This window comes from Alligator mississippiensis, chromosome 9, assembly GCF_030867095.1.
Source record: "Alligator mississippiensis isolate rAllMis1 chromosome 9, rAllMis1, whole genome shotgun sequence".
NCBI lineage: Eukaryota > Metazoa > Chordata > Crocodylia > Alligatoridae > Alligator > Alligator mississippiensis.
In genome coordinates, this window is record NC_081832.1 from 77,513,109 (window position 1) to 77,534,096 (window position 20,988).

The 20,988-nt window shown below is 47.2% G+C and overlaps 1 protein-coding gene across 2 annotated transcripts in view; it reads left to right on the plus strand.

Moving 5' to 3' along the window:
• Positions 1 to 20,988, plus strand: part of SGCD (sarcoglycan delta) — a 496,907-nt gene that overhangs the window by 284,463 nt on the left and 191,456 nt on the right. The window contains exon 7 of one of the 2 annotated variants that reach the window (XM_059712937.1): positions 10,941 to 11,222. The exons of the other annotated variant lie outside the window; for it this stretch is intronic. Within the exon in view, the coding sequence (XP_059568920.1) occupies positions 11,190 to 11,222 (33 nt within the window). The 5' untranslated portion in view covers positions 10,941 to 11,189. The remainder of the gene's footprint in view (positions 1 to 10,940; positions 11,223 to 20,988) is intronic. 2 annotated transcript variants of the gene reach the window in all.

Here is a 20,988-nt window from a genome sequence, read left to right on the forward strand (position 1 = left end):
GCATGCAGACTGAAATTTTGCAGGATGAAATTAGGGGACTGTAATGGATTGTCTGCATTGTCTGTATTTTCCTCTCCCTTCTTTTCCTGCTGTTTCTCATCTTCTTTTCCCTTCCTTCTCTTTTTCTCTCAGCGCTAGAATTGGCACACGACGAAGTGGAGTCGTCTCGTAAGTAAAGCAGTAATTGTGGTTTAGGGATCGTCCTGATTTTTTTTCACAAGGTGTTACGCTCCAAGCACGTTGGGTCCCTTAGTCTTTAGTGCCTTTGTCACCCAACCTGGCTGAGTTTGGAGACGTTCCTGCTTTTTGCTAAGACAGAGCCCGGATCATCCATCGTGGGGTGAGCAGCCGTTCGTTCTGGCCTGGGGTCCCTTGCGAACCGCCCAGCGCGCTCAGGAAAGTCACTCTCTTGCCAGGGTGATCTTCTGGGGGTCTTGCTGCAGCTGCTATAGCTGGTTAAACACGGAGAGGATGGAGCCGGAGGAGGGTCTGGGACGCTGCAGAGCCAGGCTCATCCCCAGCTGGGTTTCGTGCCTCCCTGCAGACATGCAATGTAAGTGCCCTTTGGCTCTTCCTAGCCAGTAGCAGCTCTGCGGGGCATGGGGAAGCATTGCATTGCATTGCTATTGCAAGGACTCTACTGAAGAGTCCTCTGCATAAATCCTCTCTGCTCCGGTGGCGTTAGCAGCGAGCAGTGCAAGCGAGTCCATCTCCACCTGCGTGTAGGTACTCAGGGCAGCGGTGCCTTCGCTAAAAAAAAGCCATTTTTTTTCTATTAACCTTGTGCATAGCCTCTGTTCCCACCAGAACGCGGCAAATCACTGTTTTGGACGTAACCATCCTCTGGAAGGATTTCAACCCCTCATTTTAAGTTGCTGTCGCACTTAGCCAGACTTTGAACACAAGTTCAGCTTTAGCAGCCATTGCCTGCTGTTTAACAGTTGTCACTGTAGTTCGGAGCCGTTTGCTAGAGTACGCAGGCTGGGCAAATGTTGTCTCGACAAGGTTTCCTTGACTACAGGACAAGAACATCTCCTAAGTCTTGTCAGTTTTTAAGATGAAGTGTTTCTAATAAGCCACTCAAGGAGCTCAAGGGACATGCCATCGAGCAAGGTCAGAGCAGCTGGAGTTCTTGTTTTAAAATAGTCTCTTCTTCTTCTTTCCCTTTGGCTCTGGTCATTCTCGCAGATGCCATCCAGCCATCTCGAAATGCAGCCCAGCACAGAGCAGACCCCAAACCGCCATTTGCTTCAATCCCCAGCATATCAGGGGCTGGAGTCAGTGGGTTTATGCTGTATGGGCAATGACAAATCTCATTGAAGCCAATGAGTGAGGCGACAAGAGAAGCCACCGTCCAAGGGTGAGGTTGATCGCAAGCAGAAGGGCTGCATCTGCTTGTCAGTAAAAAGTGAACCTGAGAGCAGGCCGGCAGGGAGATCGGCACATGTAGGCAAACAAGAGAGGCACACGAAGCATCGGCAGAAAGCTGAGACGAAAGAGCCCACGCTCTTTGGTCAGAGGGCTGGCTGGGAAGCCTGGTTTGGGATTGCGAGCTGAGAAAATGCCTCCTGGGGTTTAGAGAACCGGTGTCAAGTCTTTGCAAACACAGAGGCTTGCATCTGAGACGTGTCTGACTTCATTACCGATCTCCCCTCCTAATGGAAAACCTTGGATATTGGCTTCTTAGTCCTGCGGCAAAAGAGTGGCAATAGCAAAGCCTTCTTCACCCTCCAGCGGCGAGCAATGCAATGGCATCTTTTCCCTCTTCGTTCTGGCTTCGCAGCAGCCGCGCCCCACACCTCTTCCTCCCAATTTGTGCCATGCTTTGCAAAGTGTTCTGCATCTGCCTTTCTGCCCCGTGTCCGCTAGTTGTTGTATCAAGCGGGTTCGCCCTTTCCCCACCTGTTGCTTTACTCCCTGTGATTGGAAAGCTGCTGCCGCTGCTTCCACCGAGCTAACCTGCTGGTCTGAAGACACAACCCCACCTGGCATCTTTGAGCTCATCTTGGGTAGCTCTTTTGTCTCCAGTATACGGTACGGGACTGAACCACCCATCCTGTGAGGGCTGCACAGCCTTGTCCTAACGAGGTGCCCGAATATTGAGGTCCTCTCGCGTTTTGCAAGGGTCGGGGTAGGCTGTTCTAAGGCAGATCCTCAGCAGTGATCGGGCAGCTGCTTTTATTGTTTTTCAAAAAAATATCCCTGCTTTTAGAGCCCCTCTGCATTGTATGCATATGTCATAGCCTTTTTTCTTCATAATTAATCAACCAGTATCTCTCATGCAGCTCTGCTTGTCAGCAGGGATTAGAGCCTGGCCGTATTTAATCATCTTGTATTTCACAGAACACTAACGCTCTGTGTTTGCTTTTCTCTGCCCTCCTTGTCTTCCTTCCCCTTGTCTTTTCCTGGGCAGAGAGCAAAGCTGATGCTACAGCCCTCTGAGGTTTTTATAGACCCAGCGACGGGTCGAAAATAGCTTTTTGTTTCATATTTTTTCCGCCTCCCGCTCACAACGACGTCAAGTTGCCCCTCAAACGGCCTCATTTATGGCGATTCCAAGGGTGTAACCTGTTGTTTTCTTTCTTGACGTTCACTGTCTGTCCCCTCCGGCAGGCTGTTTCATACATCAGAGACAGGGGAAGCATCAAACCTCGTACATAATTTGCAACAGAGATGATTTGCTATGATGCAGGTCGTTCCTGCGCCGTATAAGCTAGGACACGTCTAGCTATCCCTTCCTGGCCACGCTTCTGCGTAACATGGTCAAGGGTCGGGGAAGATTTGGGAGCTAGTCCTGCACAAGTTCAGCCTGACTATACACGAGGGCTGCGAAGCCTCCCAGGAGCGAGCGCTGGAGCAGCTTTGCAAAAGGGTTGGCCTCTCGATTTCTTGTCAAATTGCCTCTTCTCCTGCGTTACGGCTTCATCTCTCTTGCAGCTCATCTGCATCTGCCGATTCAACTTTTCAGTATCGATGGGGAGCATCGTTTCCCATGAAATATGGCTCCTCATCCCTCTTGCTGCATGCAAGGCCAGTGCGTGGTCTGTGGCACTGCTGAAACGGGCAGAGCGCAACGAAACCCCCTGGCTTGGAAACCGTCCTGCTCGGCAGCGCTCAGGTGGGATAGCTGAGGACCCTCCCGTGGAGACCCACTTTCTTTCCTTTTTCTTTTTGTAATGATTATATTGATGACTCTTCATATGATACCAAGAAAATAAAACCAGCAAACACAATAACGTTTCAGCCGGGATCCATTTTCACGAAGAACGCAGGTTCCCGCAGTCGCAATCACGACCTTCATGTGATTTAACATTGGTGTTAACATAAATCAGGCCAGATGGAGGGACACGTTTCTCTCCTCTCTGCATCTTCCCTGGCTGGTGCAACGCGTCGTATAGTGGTGAGCAGCGGTGTGATAGGAGGGAGGATGTGGTCTGTAATCTCTCATCACGTCCACTTGCCACAGAGACCTCAAAAATATCTGTGAGCATTTCAAGAGGACCTAAACTTCACCATCCCTCATTTTAAATGGCTTATTGTTTCTGGTCTCTTTAATCAGGTAGCTGTAGGACTTGTGGTTTATAGACCTTGTTACTAAATATGAATTTTTTCCCTTATTATCAAGACTGTTATTATTAGTGCTATTAGTATTCTGCAAAATATGCCCTGTGGGTTTGGTTTTTGCTTTTTTTTAGCCAAAAGATTATGGGAATCCAGCCCTTTTTGACCTCCCCACCCTATGCTGTTGGTACTTTCCATTACTTCAAGGAGAAGAGCCACTGAGCTCTAAAACGGTAGAGCCCAATGTAGGCTTTGGTTCAAGAACCTGCCAATTGATTGAAGTTAATAGATGCAGGAATCAATGGGAGAAGATACAGGGGTAACTCTGCATTGTACCTGTAATGGTACCTTTTGGCCTTAAAAATATTAATCAGTATGATTTTTTTTTCATTGCCTTCAAGAGCTGAATTGGGCCCTTGTTTTTATTCCCCGGGAGGCAGCGAATGCAACCGGTGTGGTAGCAGGGCGAGTCCCAGGAGCGCTGTGGAAAGAAAATGGCTGGTGGAAAGATGAGAATTTATGGTTTTAAACAGAAGTTTGCAATAACTCAGAGCAAAGCAATGGTTTCCAGGCAAACCTGCCAAGAAAACAAGCCTAGGAAGACCAGAAAGAAGAATCAGGAATTGATGAGTGCCGAGATCACTTAATTAAGAAAATGTATTCTCCAAAAAGAGCGATAAAGAAAGGAAGCATGAAAAGCTGGCAAGAAAAGGGTATCGAGGCAAGGGACGTTCATCAGAGTAAGTGACAATTAGCTACGTTGCCAAATAGAAGAGAGTGAAGAGGGTAGAAATATTTGCAAGAAGAAAATGAGGCAAGAAGAAATGAAGGAGCAATGAGCTCCTGGTTGGGTTTTTTGGCCTGATTTATGCTCTTGTGTTCGTACTGCCCTACAGAGGAATGAAATGGCTGCTGTTCTCATTCCTGTAGCATCCTTTGGGCACAGGGCTTGGTTTTTTGGCCCTGAAGCAGAAGGTGACTCCCGCAGTGGGCTGAGAAGGGAGAGGGAGGCTTTATGGTCTCTATAGGGCTGCACACAGACCCCACCACGATCCCTCAAATGTCCAGGCATCCCCTAGACTCGTTTTCTTCTGTGTTTCCTGCCTCTCTGCTCCTTGCAGCCCATGTGCCTTGTAAGTTGGAGACTTTGCATTCAAGTGAGAAAATGCTCCCCTGTGGCTGGTGCCTCTGCTGGCATCAGGTCCTTTTTTATGGCATGGTTGTCTCCCTGCACCGAGTCTTTGCTATGTCCTTCTCCCCCGTGCAAGCAGCATAAGCTATAAGCAGAGGTCAGGTGGGCTGCCAAATATACATTACAGAAAGGGGGATTCATGCTCTACCCTCACCCTTACTCCTATACACCGAGGCATATGGAAAGTAGCAGACCAGCATCTGCAAATGCCTTGCTCCTTGTACGCCTGCAGCTTTGCCATCCCCAGTGTGACGGGAGATGCAGGACGCTGCGTGGAGAGTGCTGGGGAGCAGTAGGTGTTGGTGGGTTTCTTTAAGCATTGTCCACTTTCCTTTCCCCCGCTTGACGCATGGAAAGCATGGAGTTGAGCTCCCTTCTGCAGAAACAAGGTGGCATTTTTCAGCCTTCCTTAGCCTCCAAAACTTCAGGCTGTTTTTCTTCCCAGAGAGCCGTCATGGCTCGTTGATGCTCCGCACAGAGCCGCAAGCTGGACACGAGCAATCTCACAACTGCTGCTGTGAAACGGTGGAAGAAAATCCTGGCCATTACTCCAGGTTCATTCTGTCTAGCTTGGATCAACTCTAAGCATGCCGGCAGGAGTGAAGCGCTTGGATAGTCCCTGACCTTCTGCACCGTAGCATCGTCGACCAAGAATTTCACAGGGCATTAGGGGCTTGAAACCCTGCTTGTTCAGATTCATTAGGCTCTTGGGACCTCCGTTGAAAATCCCAGCTGCTGTATTTTGTTCTTTTGTAGCTTCCCACGATGTTTTCATATTGGGACCAAAGCAGCTTTGTTTTTGGCTTACTTCTCGCTTGCAATGCTGCTTTGATAGTGTGCGCTAGCAGTGCCAAATGGGTTACAGCGGTGGGTCCTGCAAGCTAGTGAGGTTTATGTCCTTCCCTCTCTGGGCCTGGACTTCATTCTTGCTTCCACACCAGGAAGATCTAATATAAGGAATCATTCATTGATAAATATCTGGGGCAGTGCTTGAAAATGCAAAGTGCCATGTTGAGTTGGTGCAATAAAAGATATTGGATTTACCCAAGGAACCTTGTCTGCCTATGTCCTTAGACCAACACGACTACAAACTACACCCCTAAGTACCATATAATGTACATGAATGCTGGCCACACTGCCTCTTTTTAGCTGTGACCCCCTCCACCACCTTTTCTGCCCTCTTCCCTTGGGTGCAATGGACTGCTGCTGATCCCGATGCTGGAGAAGAGCATTTTGATCAGAATTAATCACATGGCAATTTTGGCTGTTGCTTGCAGGAAGCAAGGCCCAGACACCTGGCGTCATCAACAGGTTTGTTTTGTTTTCAGAGTCACTTTGGGCCCAACTTTGGACGCGAGGACCAGAAATACAAAACGACGGTCAGGATTTGCCAGCAGCTATTTTGCGTATGCTTGTGCCCCAGAGATCTTCTGCGCGCGTTGTTAAAAAAAAAGAGTAATTATTACAAACCGTGCTCAAGTAGGAGGATTGAAGCTGCCAATCAGGCTCACAGCTCAGCTGGAACCAGCCAATCAGTCTCACAGCTCAGCTGGAAGAACACCTGGCTGGTAATCAGAAACCTAAAGTGGGTACCAAGAAATCTTAGTTAAGTCCCATGTATCACACACCGAAAACGCCGAGGTATATGCAATAAAAGTAATTTGTTGTTGCTGCAAATTGAATTTCAGCCTTCCTTGAAAAGTGCTGCCTTAGCACCGGTGGGAGCTAAGCTACCTGAGAATGAGATGGAGTGTGGTCCGCAGGCTTAGCAAGACTTGACTGCCTCAGCTCCAGTCTGATAGAGCCACCTCCAAGAAAGAGTGGTCAGTAAAAGTTTCCACGCTGTACACACTCGGGCCTTTGCCTCGCTAGCGAGTTGGCCACCAGAAATGCCAGCTGCAGTGGCTTTTTCAGGGGGAGATAGGGCCCTCTGTGAGCTTGGAATCGCTCCAACGTGGTCCCTTTGAGCTGAGATCATCCACCGTGGGTCTTGGGTCAAAGGTGGACAAACTGTTTGCTTTTTCAATTAGTCAAATCTCCTGGGGGAGAAGGGGAGCAGTGGTGGACTTGAGTACTTCAAAATGTGCTAAAAGGGCAGTTACCCCATGTTTGGATCAGCACTGTTGTAGTCACTTGGTGTGTCTATACATGCTATTAATGCACAGTAAAGTTCCTGCACTTTTTAAAAAAAGGCGCAGTAAATTGCCCCAGGGAATGGGTCTATGCGTGTGCCAGCTTGGGAGCAAATTTGCTCCCAACCAGAGCAGTTGAGAGCAGGGATTTTCCTGCCCCCCTGCCATACTCTGCCCCATTATGGCAGGCAGAAGGAGCTCCAGGCTGCCCCTGGTGCCAGCCCGAGGCAGACAGGGGGTGGCCCCAGCCCTCACGTGGTGAGAGAGAGCTGTCCCGGCATTTTCAAGTAGTAGATAACTGCACGTTAGCCTATTTTACTGTGCAGTAGCCCAGTGCATGGTTAAATAGTGACCTTTACTGTACAGTAGATTAGGGTATTGCACAGTAAAGCATCTCATGTAGATGCACCCACCCAACCCAAACTCGTGTGTAGCTAAAACACTTGGTTTGTTCTGTAGCTTTTACTGAGACTTAAAAGCAGAAACAAATTAGTTTACTAGGGTTTAAAATAAAAAATTAGGAATCTTTTAGGCGAAGAACAGATGATCCAAAAGCCCAAGGCTGAATCGATTCAATCTTTGCAGATTAGGCTAAACTGCGTAGATTGAACTGATACCCAAGCGAACAGACATTCACTTTTGATTCTGGAAATGCAGCTCACCTGCTTTCAGTGGCCCAGGCCAGAAGCCCAGGCGTATCTCACACTGGTTTCAGCCATTTTGAAAGTGGTTTATGTGCCCTGAACTTCTGTTGTGTTACAGATGGGAACTGGTTTCCGATCACGTACACCGGTTTATGTGTAACTTCTGTCCCTAGCCTTAAAGTCAGCGGTTCTAAGTACGTGGTGTCTTAGAGCTTTCCCAAGCCTTTGCACTTCAAATATGTTTTAAGAAGGTATTTGGTAATGCCACACTTGTTTGGAAGGCGCTGATCAGCTGGCAAAGTTCACCAAACTTGTATTCTCCGCAGGTATTTGCTGGTCACCGAGCGTTTGAGCTCTGACGGCTGACTAGCCCCATCTCAAACACTCTTGGTGCGATTCTGATGCAGCTTGCTTCAATTTAATACTGGTGATTTTTTCACGAGAATTACATCTGCTTTATACGGCTACTAGGGAGAGGAGGTCGAGGCCTTTTGTTTTACGATACCCTGTAAAAGTCGGTTTGGTCGAAGAGGTTTCTGTCAGAGACAACAGGTGGGACCCTGCCGACCTTTCTAAACATTTGAGGAGAGAGAGCCCCTGGCCTAGGGGCATTTTCACCTGGTCCCAGAATCAGAGCATTTACAAGTTTTTTCCATGTGAAATGATTAGAAATTATAAACTTTTCACGTACATCTAAGTTTGCTCAATTTGCTTTTGCTTTTCCCATCCATCATCGTATTATTTATACAGTAAACAATTACATGGCTCATTATACACGTAAAATAACTGGACCTATTCTGTAGTGCAGTGACCAGTCTACTACTCTATAGCTGCTGCATCCAGACCAGGTCTTAGAAAAGGCCTCGTGCTTGACCCTACAGGGCACAGGACGTGGTTAGTTGTATAGGAGCTGGACAGACGGGGAAAACTGCAGTGTCTGCTCTGGGTTCAATACCTTAACAAGACCCCTTTTCTGTAGTCATTACTGCAGAGTCCTATCACTAGCCTATCACTTCTCTGCTCCAAAATACTTTATAGATCCCTACCTCTGAATGTTATGGTCTTGGGTCTTAATAATCATACCCTTGCCTTGAATCACGGTATGAATCGTACCAGAGCCTTGACGCCTGAGATGCTACATGGGCAAAAAGGATTCATTTATATAGATCCAGTTCCAGGATCAGGGCCAAATAAGACGACATGCAGAAAAGAGGGTGCTGAACAGTCAGGAAGCCCAGGGGCCAAATGTGCCGCTGCGGTCTTAACTCGGCGGTCTTGCACTTGGGTTGTCACTTTGCTTCTTCATGCATTAAGTGGAAACCTGACTGATTACACTGAGTAAGAGCCAGGGGATACAAAGTCAGGCTGTGTTCAGGTAGAAACCCCGTCAATCTGGATGCCGTCCTGAGCTGGTGGAAGCTGTCCTCGAGTCGTGGCCGGTCCAACCCAGGGTGGTAGGCACGTCGGCCCTACGGCGGCATTCGTTTTGGCTTTCCATGTAGGCGCCTCAGTAGCAAAGACACGAACAGTTGTTCAGGTTGGCTGTCAAATTTGCTGGCCAAATGCTTGTTGACAGTCATGTTCTTGGCAACCCAACAAGCCTCTCCCTTCCCCCTCCACCTCCCCCAGCCCAATAACTCTGCAGCGCAGCTATAAAAACCACCACCAACCTCTTTTTGCCTCACTTTGAAGATTATTTTGGATCCTTACCGATTCTGCTTGCTGATGTTGCTATTTTAAACTTGGAAACCAGTTGGCTGATATTCTGCTGTGAGCCTCGCTCCTGTTCCTTAGCAAATGCCAGGTTGTCTGCTTTACAAACCTATTCCTCGTTTCCATACAGAGAACTATTCATTAGTGCTAGCACATGCTTCCATATGGTGCACATTAATCACTATTTAGCTGTGTAAACAAGAACTTGAGTTTTATTCTTGATACACTTACCCAGATTAGGGTGAATGAAGGATTTCATTTTAATAAGTCACACAAACACACCTGAGGCCCTGAAAACAGAGTACCACAATTCTCTGTTCTGCAGAATATATCAGTCTGCTAATTAGAAATCTGCTTTCCTGCTTAATGATTGTCACTTAAAAAAAAAAAAGAAGCCCTGAAATGCTATTCCCAGGTGTAGAGTGTTTTCCTTAAATGCTTCCTGCCTCTTTCATCTGTTATTTCATTGTGTTGAGATGTTAGTGCATGCTTTCAAGTTATGGTTTCCACACAGTCAATTGCCAAACACTGTTTAAAATTGAAGTGTTTGCAAGTGTATATTTTTAAATGAGTTGCATTTAATAGCTGTGCTCTGGTTGAAATTAAAAAAAAAAAAAAAGGAATTAAAGGACCAGTGAATGAAAGAAAACAGAAATAAAATGGACATCTTCAGAGAAATAAAGTGGCACCAAATTGGACAGCAAGCACTAACCACTAAGCCTCACGTCTCTGTTTTTGTGTGTTGATTTTCCTACCAAAGTATTGCTTTTTGCTTTCTCCAAGGCATTTATAGTGCAGTGTTTATACAAGGCGAAACATAAGTTAGGAGGGATCGTGTGCCCTGTGCAGCGCGCTTCTTCAGATATTCGGCTTGCACGCAGTAATGGAGGAACTCATTGCTGCAGGATATGGGTGAAAATGTAGCAGGTTTTAAAAGGGAAGGGAGTTTTAGATAGTCAAAAAAAGCATTGAGTTTCAGAAGCAAGGATTTAAAAAAAAAAAATAACAATCCAAGAGTTTGGAAGAATTTAAATTCTCCCGTTGCAAGTCAGATGGTAACCTCTAATTAACAGGGGTTTGACAGAGTCTTTTCCTGTGGGTAGAGTATCTCATTGCTGCCCACTTCCAAGTTTCTTCCTCCTTCCAGCCATTGCTGGAGACACTGGATTGAGCGGACATTGCTTTGATCCCGCACAGCAAAGTCTATATTGAAGCCGAGAGGACCGGCCAGTTGCAACTTGTAATATGTAACATTCATGTTTGAACCTACCTAGCAAAATACTGGAGCCAAACTTGCCTGATGCATCCATGTCTTGATTCAGCTCAGGACGGTGAGTTCAGATTGATAGTGGTGTGAGAGCCCTGCTGAATTCCTGTTGTTATATCTGCGATGGAAGAACTGGGAGACGCTGTGCTGGGCAGCCTCACTGTGCTAGGTGCTGTACAAATATATCATCAGACAGGGGTGGCCAACCTGTGGCTCCGGACGTGAATATATCTCTCCTTGAATCTTTGCACGAGCACGCGGTGACCAGCTTCCATGTGGTCATTGCATTTGCGTGCACCACGTGTGCAGGATCTGCATTCCCCGCTTCTAAAGGAATTTGGTTTTTTGTACAATATTGACAAACGTGAATGAATGTCGATGCACCCCCGACGCTCGAGCCATTCATTGTTCTCACTTTGATTTTTGGGCAGGGACCGTTTGTGCAAAGATGCAAGGAGACGCATGTTAACTTCTGAAGAGATGCACGTGGCTCTGGAGCCGCAGGTTGGCCACCCCGTCGGTCATCTAGTCCAGCAGGATCACCCCTAACTAAACCGTCCCATGCAACCATAATTTAAACTCTACGTACGGCTACAGTCAACTTTGACACAACATAGACCCAACACCCTAACCTACCACAGGTAAAGCAGGGGAGCCATGGCAGCCGATGACTTGCTTCTATGAAATGTCAATATATGCTCAAGAGATCCCAGGTAAGTATGATGTATATACAGAATATACATGTATACAAGTACGTGTGATGAATATAGAGCAGCTAATGGATTCTTCTGTGTATATGAGTGTAAATGTACAATAATTGAGGGGTATGTGTCTGGCTATCCTGTACTGCAGCCAAGGGGTTTATCTATCTACTGTATTCTCAGTTGCCTAAATGCACCCCGTGTTTTTAGGATGCCGCGGGTGTGCTGCTTAACAAGCAGACAAAAATATAAAAAAAAGCATAGATCAAAACAACTTTATGGAAAAATGGATGAAACACAAAGATGTTCCCTGCATTCAGCTTGGAGCAAGGCATTCAGAGTCAAAATGCTGACACAACCTCCACCTGAGCGTGGCTGGAGCCGCGGCGCTGATACATAAAGTATGGTTTGTCTCGCGGTGATATTTAAATATAACCATAGGAGCATTTTGGTTGGGAACCTACAGCATAACAGGAAAGCCACAAGCAATAAAGCAAGTTGCTGGCAGCAGAGTTGATGGGAAGGATCGTAGTGATTGCAAATGAGCCCTGTCCAGGAGGTAATGTGATTAGTGTTTTCTAAGAGCAGAGAGTGTTGCAGAAATCAAATGAATGCCTAGTGTTGGGGGAAAAAAAGAATCCCATAATTCCCCAGGTTTTATCTAATAAGAGCTTTATCATTTTCAGTTTTCTGCGCCTGAGCTGGGGGTGTTTGGGAGTTATTATGAGATTTGAAAGAATGCTGAGTTTTTGATCTTGTCAGGACTGAAAGTACTTTATAAATGTCAGAGTTGGTGTGTGAAAATCTGGGACACTGCTCTGCTGCGTAGCTTGTGAGAGATCAGCTAATGAGGCCACAGGAGAACAGCCTGCCGAGCCGCCCAGTGCAATGGCCCTGCCGCGGAGAACAGCCGACTTTATCGCTCCTTGCAGAAAATGATGAAATACATAATGTTAAATTGCAAACAAATTGCCAGCCTTAAATAATACTGCCGTTGCTCCAGTCTTAGCCTTCTACGCTGCTTTTGAGGTGAAGGTTTTAAGCACGGAATTGAAAGTTTTCTCCTTGTCTCCTAATTTTGCTGGACACAGATTGGACATATATTAACGGCCTATTGATCTAGGGCACATGTCTTGCTGAAGTGGACAATCTGTCATGGCCAAACCTCGTTAGAGCTGGCCAAAAACGGAAAGTTGTCTCTAACAGCATTTCCCCGAGTGACATTTTTGCATGAGGCTCTACTAGCATTGCCAGTGCACACCTCGAATCCCGAGCGTCGCAACACCTCACGGTAGCTGCCAAGGAAAGGCCAGGTGTTTACAGTGAAATGTGATGCCATCCGTTTTCCTGGACTGTATTTCCAGCATTTCGTGACATTGCACACGAATCTTACAATGCAGAGCGCGTTGTTTAAAACCCAGGGATTGCAAATGCCCCCCCCCCCCCCCCCAGCAATTTGACAAGACCAAAAGGGCTATAGCAATAGCTGATTTTATCAGCCGTCACTCGTTTGTCTGAACGACTGATTTAAGATGGTTCACGGCTCTCTTTCAGTTTGGTGACTCCACGGGTTCGTGGCTGGTCTCGATGCTCCCTGTAGCAGTGGCCCCGGTTCAGCCAGGTGCATAAGCATGTGCCTGCTCTACATTGCAAAGTTTTCCTCTTAGGATTGCAGTTCTTGCAGCCAAATTTGGAGTGCATTTGTGCTGAGTGCCTGCCCGAACCCTTCCCGGTCATCAGAGATACCCCAGCTCTGCAGAGTGGGCATCTGCTGCCGACCAGCGCCGGATTGCAGTTTGCATCTTTGCACTTCCCTTCTTTCCCCGTGATCCACTCAGCCTCCGGGCACTTGGTGTCCTGGCAGCAGAGCTAGTGAGTGGATGTGTGCAAGACGCCAGACATGTGTAGGTGCCTGTGGTCTGGTGGGTGGGCGGTGACGGCTGCTGTCTGCTATAAGTATAGTCAGAGCCTAACCTTCGGGATGAATCATTCTGTTGACTACCTGTGCGCCGAAAGTTAGTCACACGCTAAGTCCCTCGTTGAGTCACGGTCATCAAGAGCACGATGCAGACAGGGCTGGGCACGATTCACACCAAGGAAGGTGATGCCCCCCTATTTGGATCTGTGCTTATTGATCTTGAGACCCTGGGGAGGGAAGAGTCTGTGGTAGGAGGAAGAATAAAGTCAAGTGGGATAAAGTAACAATTCCTGATATTCAAGGCATTCGAAGGCCTTGATTTGGTGGTCGAACGTAGGCGGTGCGGTTTGAGCATAGAGAAGGTTTGCAATGAGGCTGAGAGCAGGTGCTGAGGTTCGTCCGCATGTTGCAGACTGAGAAATATCATGGGGCCATCGTACACGCAGGTGATCTGCCAACTTTGCAGTCCTCTCAACATAATTTGGTTGTCCAGGTCCCCACGGTGGTTCTGCAGAGGGCCGAAGTTCGTTAGTACTAGCTGTGGAAGCTCCTTCTACCAAACCCAACTTTGACTACTCTTCATAGTTTTTTAGATTTTTTTTCCCCATAGATTTTCATCGATTTTTTTAAGGTTGGAAGGGACCTCAGTAGGTCATCGAGTCCAACCCCTTCTTCTTCTTCTGTCTTTAGTGAGAACGGGGCCTCTACAGCGCTCGCTGCATAGGTAAGGTGCTGTGATTCATAGAGTTCAGCTCCGCACCAATGAGTGTTTGTGCGACAGCCTTGCTGGCAATTGGAAAAGCAGAAGAGGAGCCTTGTAACCTTTAGATTTGCTCATTGAAGCAGTTGCCACCTGCACTTCAAGGCCAGGAACAGCGTAACTATTGCTGAAGGACATGCCATTGTATGCCGAATAGTTGCATAAAGAAATAACTGATCTCTTGGCTGTCTCAAGGTCTCCTTGGTCTATATTGCATCACTTAGGAAGTTTAGATGTTCTGCACTCTACACTGAGGTCCTTCCTGGTTTTACTGGGGGGTTTTATATTTGAGTTATTCACTGATTCGGAGGTAAACGGTTGCTAAGTGACTTGGTGGGGGTCACTGCTTGGCGACACCGATTCAGCCCTTTCTAGAACCAAATCCTTTGCAGGTGTAAATCAACTCGGCAGCAATGGAGGATCCAGCCCTGACGATAAGCTGGTCGCATTTCCTTTTCTCTTTGTTCAGTGCCTGATTCTCGGTGGGTGCAAATGGAGCCTGCACCAGCTACTTCGAGAGCTGCTCTGTTAAACCCTTGTACGGCAGCATCAACGTCACGTTGTGCCGTGTTTCTCCGTCGGTCGTGGGAGTCCGGGGAGTTGGCTTCAGTCTACGGGAAATCAGTTGCCTGATTGCAGTCGCCCGTGTTTCGTGCGGCAGAAGAGCACGCAGAACAACGATTTGGCATTTATTCTGACAGTGCAATGGATCTTTGACCCAAAAGCAGTAGATGTTTAAAAAAACACCGTGCATATAAGCAGGGACAAAAACCCAGGGAATTGAACATCATAGCAACCTGTGTTAGAGACTAATGTTGCGGCTTCTATCATGGACTTTGCATATCTATCCAATGAAATGCTTTTCAGAAATACAATCTCAGAGGCATTATATGCTGAAGATGTGAAGTTTTTAACAATTATGCTTCCAAATATGTGCACTTACTGATAAAGGGATGTTTGTTAAGAGCCGCTGCGCCGAGTTTAATTTGATTTATTTGGCCTTGTCACAGTTGCTCTTTTTTTTTTTTAACCTTGCGTGCATGTCTGCGTGCCTATTTATCCCCCCCAAAATCGAATCGCGTGTTTTGTGAATGGCTTTGAAGCTTCTGCGAGGACTTGAAGAATAGCAAACAATTGCAAGCTTAATTATTTTCATATTGATAGACTCGTATCAAGAGAGCGGGCCTTTCTCTGGGTCGGTAGCCTGTTCTTTACACTCACGTCATGGAAGAGGCGCGCGGCGTGCTACGATGTTGTAGTCTGGGGGATGGAGGCCGTGTCTTGCATGTTATGCTGCCTCTGAAATGGGAAGCTGTGCAGCTGTATTTGCTACCCTGCCAGCTAATTGGTATAGGGCAGGCTAATTGGCGTGGTCGCTCAGCAGAGGCGGTGCAGGTAAAAGCACAGGCTGGCTCTGGCCACGCTGCATCTCGGTGGCATCCTGATGCCTCGGGGTTAAGGAGCCAGCCCACGTAGCGCAAGGTGTCGCGTGTCCAGGTGCAGCTACCTTGCGTTTTGCAGACCCTTGTCATGGAAATGCTTAGGAGATGGACCCAATGAAGCATCACCCCATGTATTTTGGATACAGCCCTTACCCACGTCACCTTCCTGTTGTCTTTACTGTGAGTCTGGGCATGCCAAGAGCACGGCCTTAAGTGCCTTGCTGAGGAAGGATTTCATCTTTAGATCCTAAAACCGTCCCTGGACTGTACCCAGTAAATACTAAAGTGCGCTCGGATCCAGGGCTGTGTAAAAATTAATTTACCGTGTAACATTACTCCGGCTCCCACCTGGGATTGCGAGAAGTGCCGCCGACAACCGGAGCAAGCGTCTGAACCTCGCTCGCTCGCTCCTCGCCCGCACCTGATTTGCAGAGCAGCGCTCGCAATCAGACCTGGCGTTTAATTAGCCCCCCTCTCCGCCCCCTCCCTCGCGCGCTCAGACGATGATTGAGTTCATTTCCGCGGGGGTTTTATCTGAAACTCGCCCGATTTTCATCGTAGCTGGATGCACGAGGCCACGTTGAGATTCAGCAGCCGGTTTCCCAGGCGGCGGCACTCTGTGCAGACCACGTTGAAGGTCTGCGGGTATAGAAGCACGAAGGCCACTAACGACCCTTGAGGTTAAGCACCTGCTGATTCACACGGCTGTCGGGACATGCCCCGGCTGCGCGGATGTCCAGGTTGGGTTTCATGCGACTCTTGAGAGTCCCTTTCTAAAACCTCTGCCGTGTCGCCTCGTGCTCCTGTTTGGGAATTTCCCGCGCTCTCCACTTGCCTGCAAAGGAGGTGGAGAAAACTGATTTGTGCCGTCCCCAGCCGACTTCTTTTGTATTCCCGTTGTTCGGACAGAGTTCACGAAAGCCAACCACTCTCCCGCTGGCCCTGTTATTGCAGGTGGGCCTCGTCAGCAAGTCGTCACAACGAGTAGTGAAAAATGCAGAATATACTTCGCGAATATTAGTCACGTGTACCGAGGTCCCGGTCCTTGCATTTGCACGCACCATGCGTGCAAGATCTGCACTCCCCGGTTCTGAAGGGTTTTTGTAGCGTATTGACACACGTGAATGTCGATGCACCCCCACATTCAAGAGCCATTCCTTGTTCTCACTTTGATGTCGGGGTGAAACGGAAATTATGGGAAGAAAAGGCCCAGTTATTTGAGAGGTATCCAGGTTGTAGCCGTATAGTCCAGAACTCACGGTCGAGGTGATCTCTTTTATTCAACCAACTTGCTGTTAAAGAATTTCTTTTGCAAAAAATCATAGGTGGTCGAATGAAAGAGATCCCCTTGACCACGAGTTTTGATCCCAGTTATTCGAGATGCATTTCTAGGTCAGTCGCTCCTTGGCCTGGGGGGCATTATGATTGAAACCATATTAGCTCCTCAGTCTTTAGCATTGCTGTGTATAGATGCATCTAAGAAAGATTTGGTGCTTTCGGGGCTGGAGGACTTTTTTCTGTAAACCAAAATCTATCTGTGGGAATCAAGGCAAGGGCATTTCTACCGGCTGTTAAGGACTTGACAGAGGGCTTGGGATTTTTTCCCCCCCCTGCAAATGCTTCAGCTTTGCACACACTGTAGCTGTCAATGTGATTCAAGGCATTTGGAAAGAGAACTTGCTGTTTTATTTGTTATTTGCTTAGCAAAGCTTTGACTTTATGGCTACGCATTTCAGCCTCTCTCTCTTTTTTTTTTAATGCCACAAAATCATTTCTCTTCAGGATTCCCGATTTATAGTTCAGAGATATAGTAAGGCACCTTGGAGTTTGCTACATGCCTTGATTGTTTTTTAACCTTAACCCAGTGTGATATTCACTCTCAAGAATATTCTCTCATAATCCTGCAGGGAAGAATAAAGGCAACAAAATGGTCTGGCATTAATACCGTAAATCAAAAGCACATAATGACAAGTCTGAGATACATACTAAAAATAATCACAGGACAGGATTGTTTCTGAACAATAAATACCATTATACTTCACTTTTGGTACTGACATCCATCTCCACGCTGTACCCACTACACTCAGATGACTTTCGGTGGTATTTTTCTGTCCAAAGAAGTAATGTAACTTTCCTTGTGAGTTAATGCTCCTCTTGAAATAACTCCTAGATATTTTCTACACTTCTCCCAGCAAACTTGGGAGAAATGAGCAGGACCTCCCACCCCCGGACTAACCCAAGTAACGCTCCCAATACACCGGCAATATCCTCAGTCCTCCTAGGAGCCAAAGCTAGTGACTGTCCATTCAGGTCATAAATCAAGTGCAAAAAAAATGACCCCTTTAATAACTGTACTGTAAGGAAGAAGAGTGTTGTTCTTCACCTCGAAAAAGCCAGTACAAGGACGATGCGCTGCTCAAAGCATAAAGCATGTGGGGTGCAGGTCACAGCTTGCAGTGATTGGAGGTATGAATATATCCTGGAAATAATCTCACAAACTTCTGGCCTGTTCAGAGGAGAGGAAAACACTGACTTGTTTCCAGGGGGAAAAATTGCTGAAATAGCGGTGCAATGTGCATACAGCGGTGCAATGTGCATACGGCTGTGTAGAAGGGTAGAAAAGACAAGTTCGACTGATGTAGCCTATCCTCAGCCCAGGGAGGAAAACATTTCCATTTCCATGGTGAGATGAGGGTTAAAAGTTGATTTAAAGTTATCTGGGAAACTTGTCAGCGGTTCCCTAGAGACTGAGGGTTAATCATACATAAAAACAGCCCTGTAATTGCCACAACACGGAGCGGCGTTTCAACTTGAGGTGTCCCTTTCTTCTGGAAGTCCTGCCGTGCAATATAAAACCCATCCTGAGCAACGCATTGCATGGCGAGACAAACTGAGCCCACGCGTGCTCCCGTAGCAGTGCAGTTGCCCCAAGAATACAAGGCGCGCGGGTACGGGACCTCGCATGGGCATCAGATGGCAGACCTGGGCATGCTAGAGAGGAAGAAACATCTGCTTCACAACCCAGACTAAGCATGACAGGAACAGATTAAGCTAACTGGGGTCCAAAGGACCAGGGAAGGAGGGTCAGTTTGGATAAGACTCGATTTATGCCTGAAAAAACAGCCTCGATATTATTTGAAGCAGCCTAATGGTCATGTCAGCTGGGAAGTTAAATAAATGATGCATGTTAAATAAATGACAAGCATGTCGGCGTCTTGTAACGCCGTGGCTGTTTCCAGGCAGCGGAAGGACAAGCCAATGATTTAGCCACATGCTAAATGGTGCAATGTTGTCCTTGGATGTCCAACGTTGCATGCCACAAGATGCTGCGACCATAGGTACTGGTTGCCTTGTTGCTTCCCAAAAGCAGACTTGCAAGCCCGACTCTGATCTGGGTGAGGCGACTCCTCTGAGTGACCGTGCCAGCAATGGTGGCCTAGAGAGGACTTTGGTTCTTTGGTTGTTTGAACGATGAGGGGCTCATATTTAATGTAGGAGACTCACCTTCCCACCCCACCCCTTCATCTTCCCTTTCACGCTGGAAGTCCTGTTGACAACTGCAACGTAACCTCTCCAAACTGAAACTCTTCATCTTTCCTTCAACGTCCTCCCAACCTCTTCCTCTCCCCATTAGCCGTGGTAACTCTGTGGCACCCCCTCTCCCACAAACTTGTGATCTTGGTGTTGCTTTTTCCTTTTCCATATGTTGATCCTGCTACTAAATCCTTGGTCTCTCCAAATGTTGTGTCCGGGAGGCATCCGGTGGTTCTTCCCCACCAATAATAACTATTTTACAGCCCTTTATCTTAGCTTCTCCTCCTCTTCCTCCTCTCTAGCGTCTCTGACATCCCCCCCTATATATATATGAGCATGAGGAAGAATGACAGTATTATGCCGTGTTATATTATTGTATTATATATTATATTGGCTTCTATTCCATCCAGGAGATCACAAAACAGCAGCAGGCTCTCCATATGCCTGAAGAAGGGCGTTTGTGCCCAAAAGCTTGCAAAGAATATTTCCAACGATTTAGCTGGTCTAATAAAAGAGCATTATGATGATGCATTTCTGTCCCTGTCCGGTACGTGCTCTCAGAGCAACACCATTGTTCGTATTCAGACACAGCTGAGATTTCGTGGGCACGTCGTGCCTCGGTTTCACTTTGTGATGGCTGTTGCTAAAATTTTGGGAAAAATAGTGCATAACCCACCAGTGACTCGTCGTTCTCCCGGTTGCACAGACCGACATCACTGTTGAATAGCTCCGCTCTGCGCCACCTCGTTAAGGTGCTGCAAAGTGTGTATAGTTCATTAATTAATGATTGTGATCCGGAGGTGAAAGGTTACAGGGGGTACTTTCTGCCCTTCGTTACATGTGGGCTGCACCACTGCTGTTAATGAGGATGAGAGAGAGCCACTGGGGTCAGCGTTTAAGCTACTGAAGTGCTGAGTTTTCTGTTAACATTTTGCATAACTTGAAATTTTCAGCTAATGGGGCATTTGCGAGCGATTGATTTCTCTCCATCATCAGCGGTGCGGGCTCAGCCCTAGTCAGAGCTCATAGGTCAATATTCATAAGACTTTCTGAATAGTTTAATTTTCTGTTCAGTTTTGGTCCTTATCTGTGTGCTCATCTATCGTCCTTATCTGAGTTTGTCTGTGGTTTTCTAGCAGGCAGAAGTGTCTTGGTATGCTGGGACTTGGGAGGCAATGGGCACTGGTATGGCTGGGTTAGTCTCAGGGTAGGGTAGCAGTAGACTCTTTTGACTTATTTGACTTATTTCCTGACAGAGACTGTGTTTTTCAAAGGATCTTAAGGATCTACATGCCCAAATCCCGCTGCTGTTCTGGCATGGACTGGGTCCCTCTGCAAATCCCAGCCACAAATCCCATCTAAAAGCAAAACCGTGCAAACTCAGCGAGGGGCTCTGAGGATCCTACCTCTCCAAACCCAAGGGATGTGTAAAGCAAACGGGTGCCTAACTCCTTTGTACCCTGGCTACAGCTCTCCACATCTGCATCCAGCACCTGTAGCAGTTCAATGGCTCAGCACAGATGGCAATCGCATTTTTTTTAATGGATATGTGGGTAACAGTTTAATGTTTAAATCTTTTCCGAGTTCTCCTGTACTTCTGGAATCAGAAAGCTGGGTTTTTTTCCCCTAAAAAAGTGCTGACTGCAGTGAAGCATGGAGATACCTGAGCTAGCTTTCGGCTAGCTAGGCTAGCCAAAGCCCCAGCAGCGGTCTGGATAGGAGAGCACTGAACTAGCAAAAAGCAGACAAACTAGCCCATATTGAGCTCCACACCAGTCTGCTGCTGAGCTTGTCGTGGAAAACTCCCTCACATACTTCTGCGCTCCGGGCCGTCTGCAGAGCTGACCCTACTCGGAGAGATCTCACTAGGTTCAGGCCAAGTCCCATAATCTGTTGGGTCTTGGAGTCTTTTTGGTGTATTTCCACTTATTAGATCAGCTGTGAAGTAGAGAAGGACAGCAGTGTTACACGGTGACTTTATTTCCCTATAGGTACGACGTGCCATTCATTTGCAAGAACATACCTACGGTTCCTTAAAACAAGAGAGAAAACCCAGAAAGCTTTCTACATTACTGTCCTGTTTGCCTTTTTATAGTGTTGCCAGGGTAGCAGTAGCAAAATATA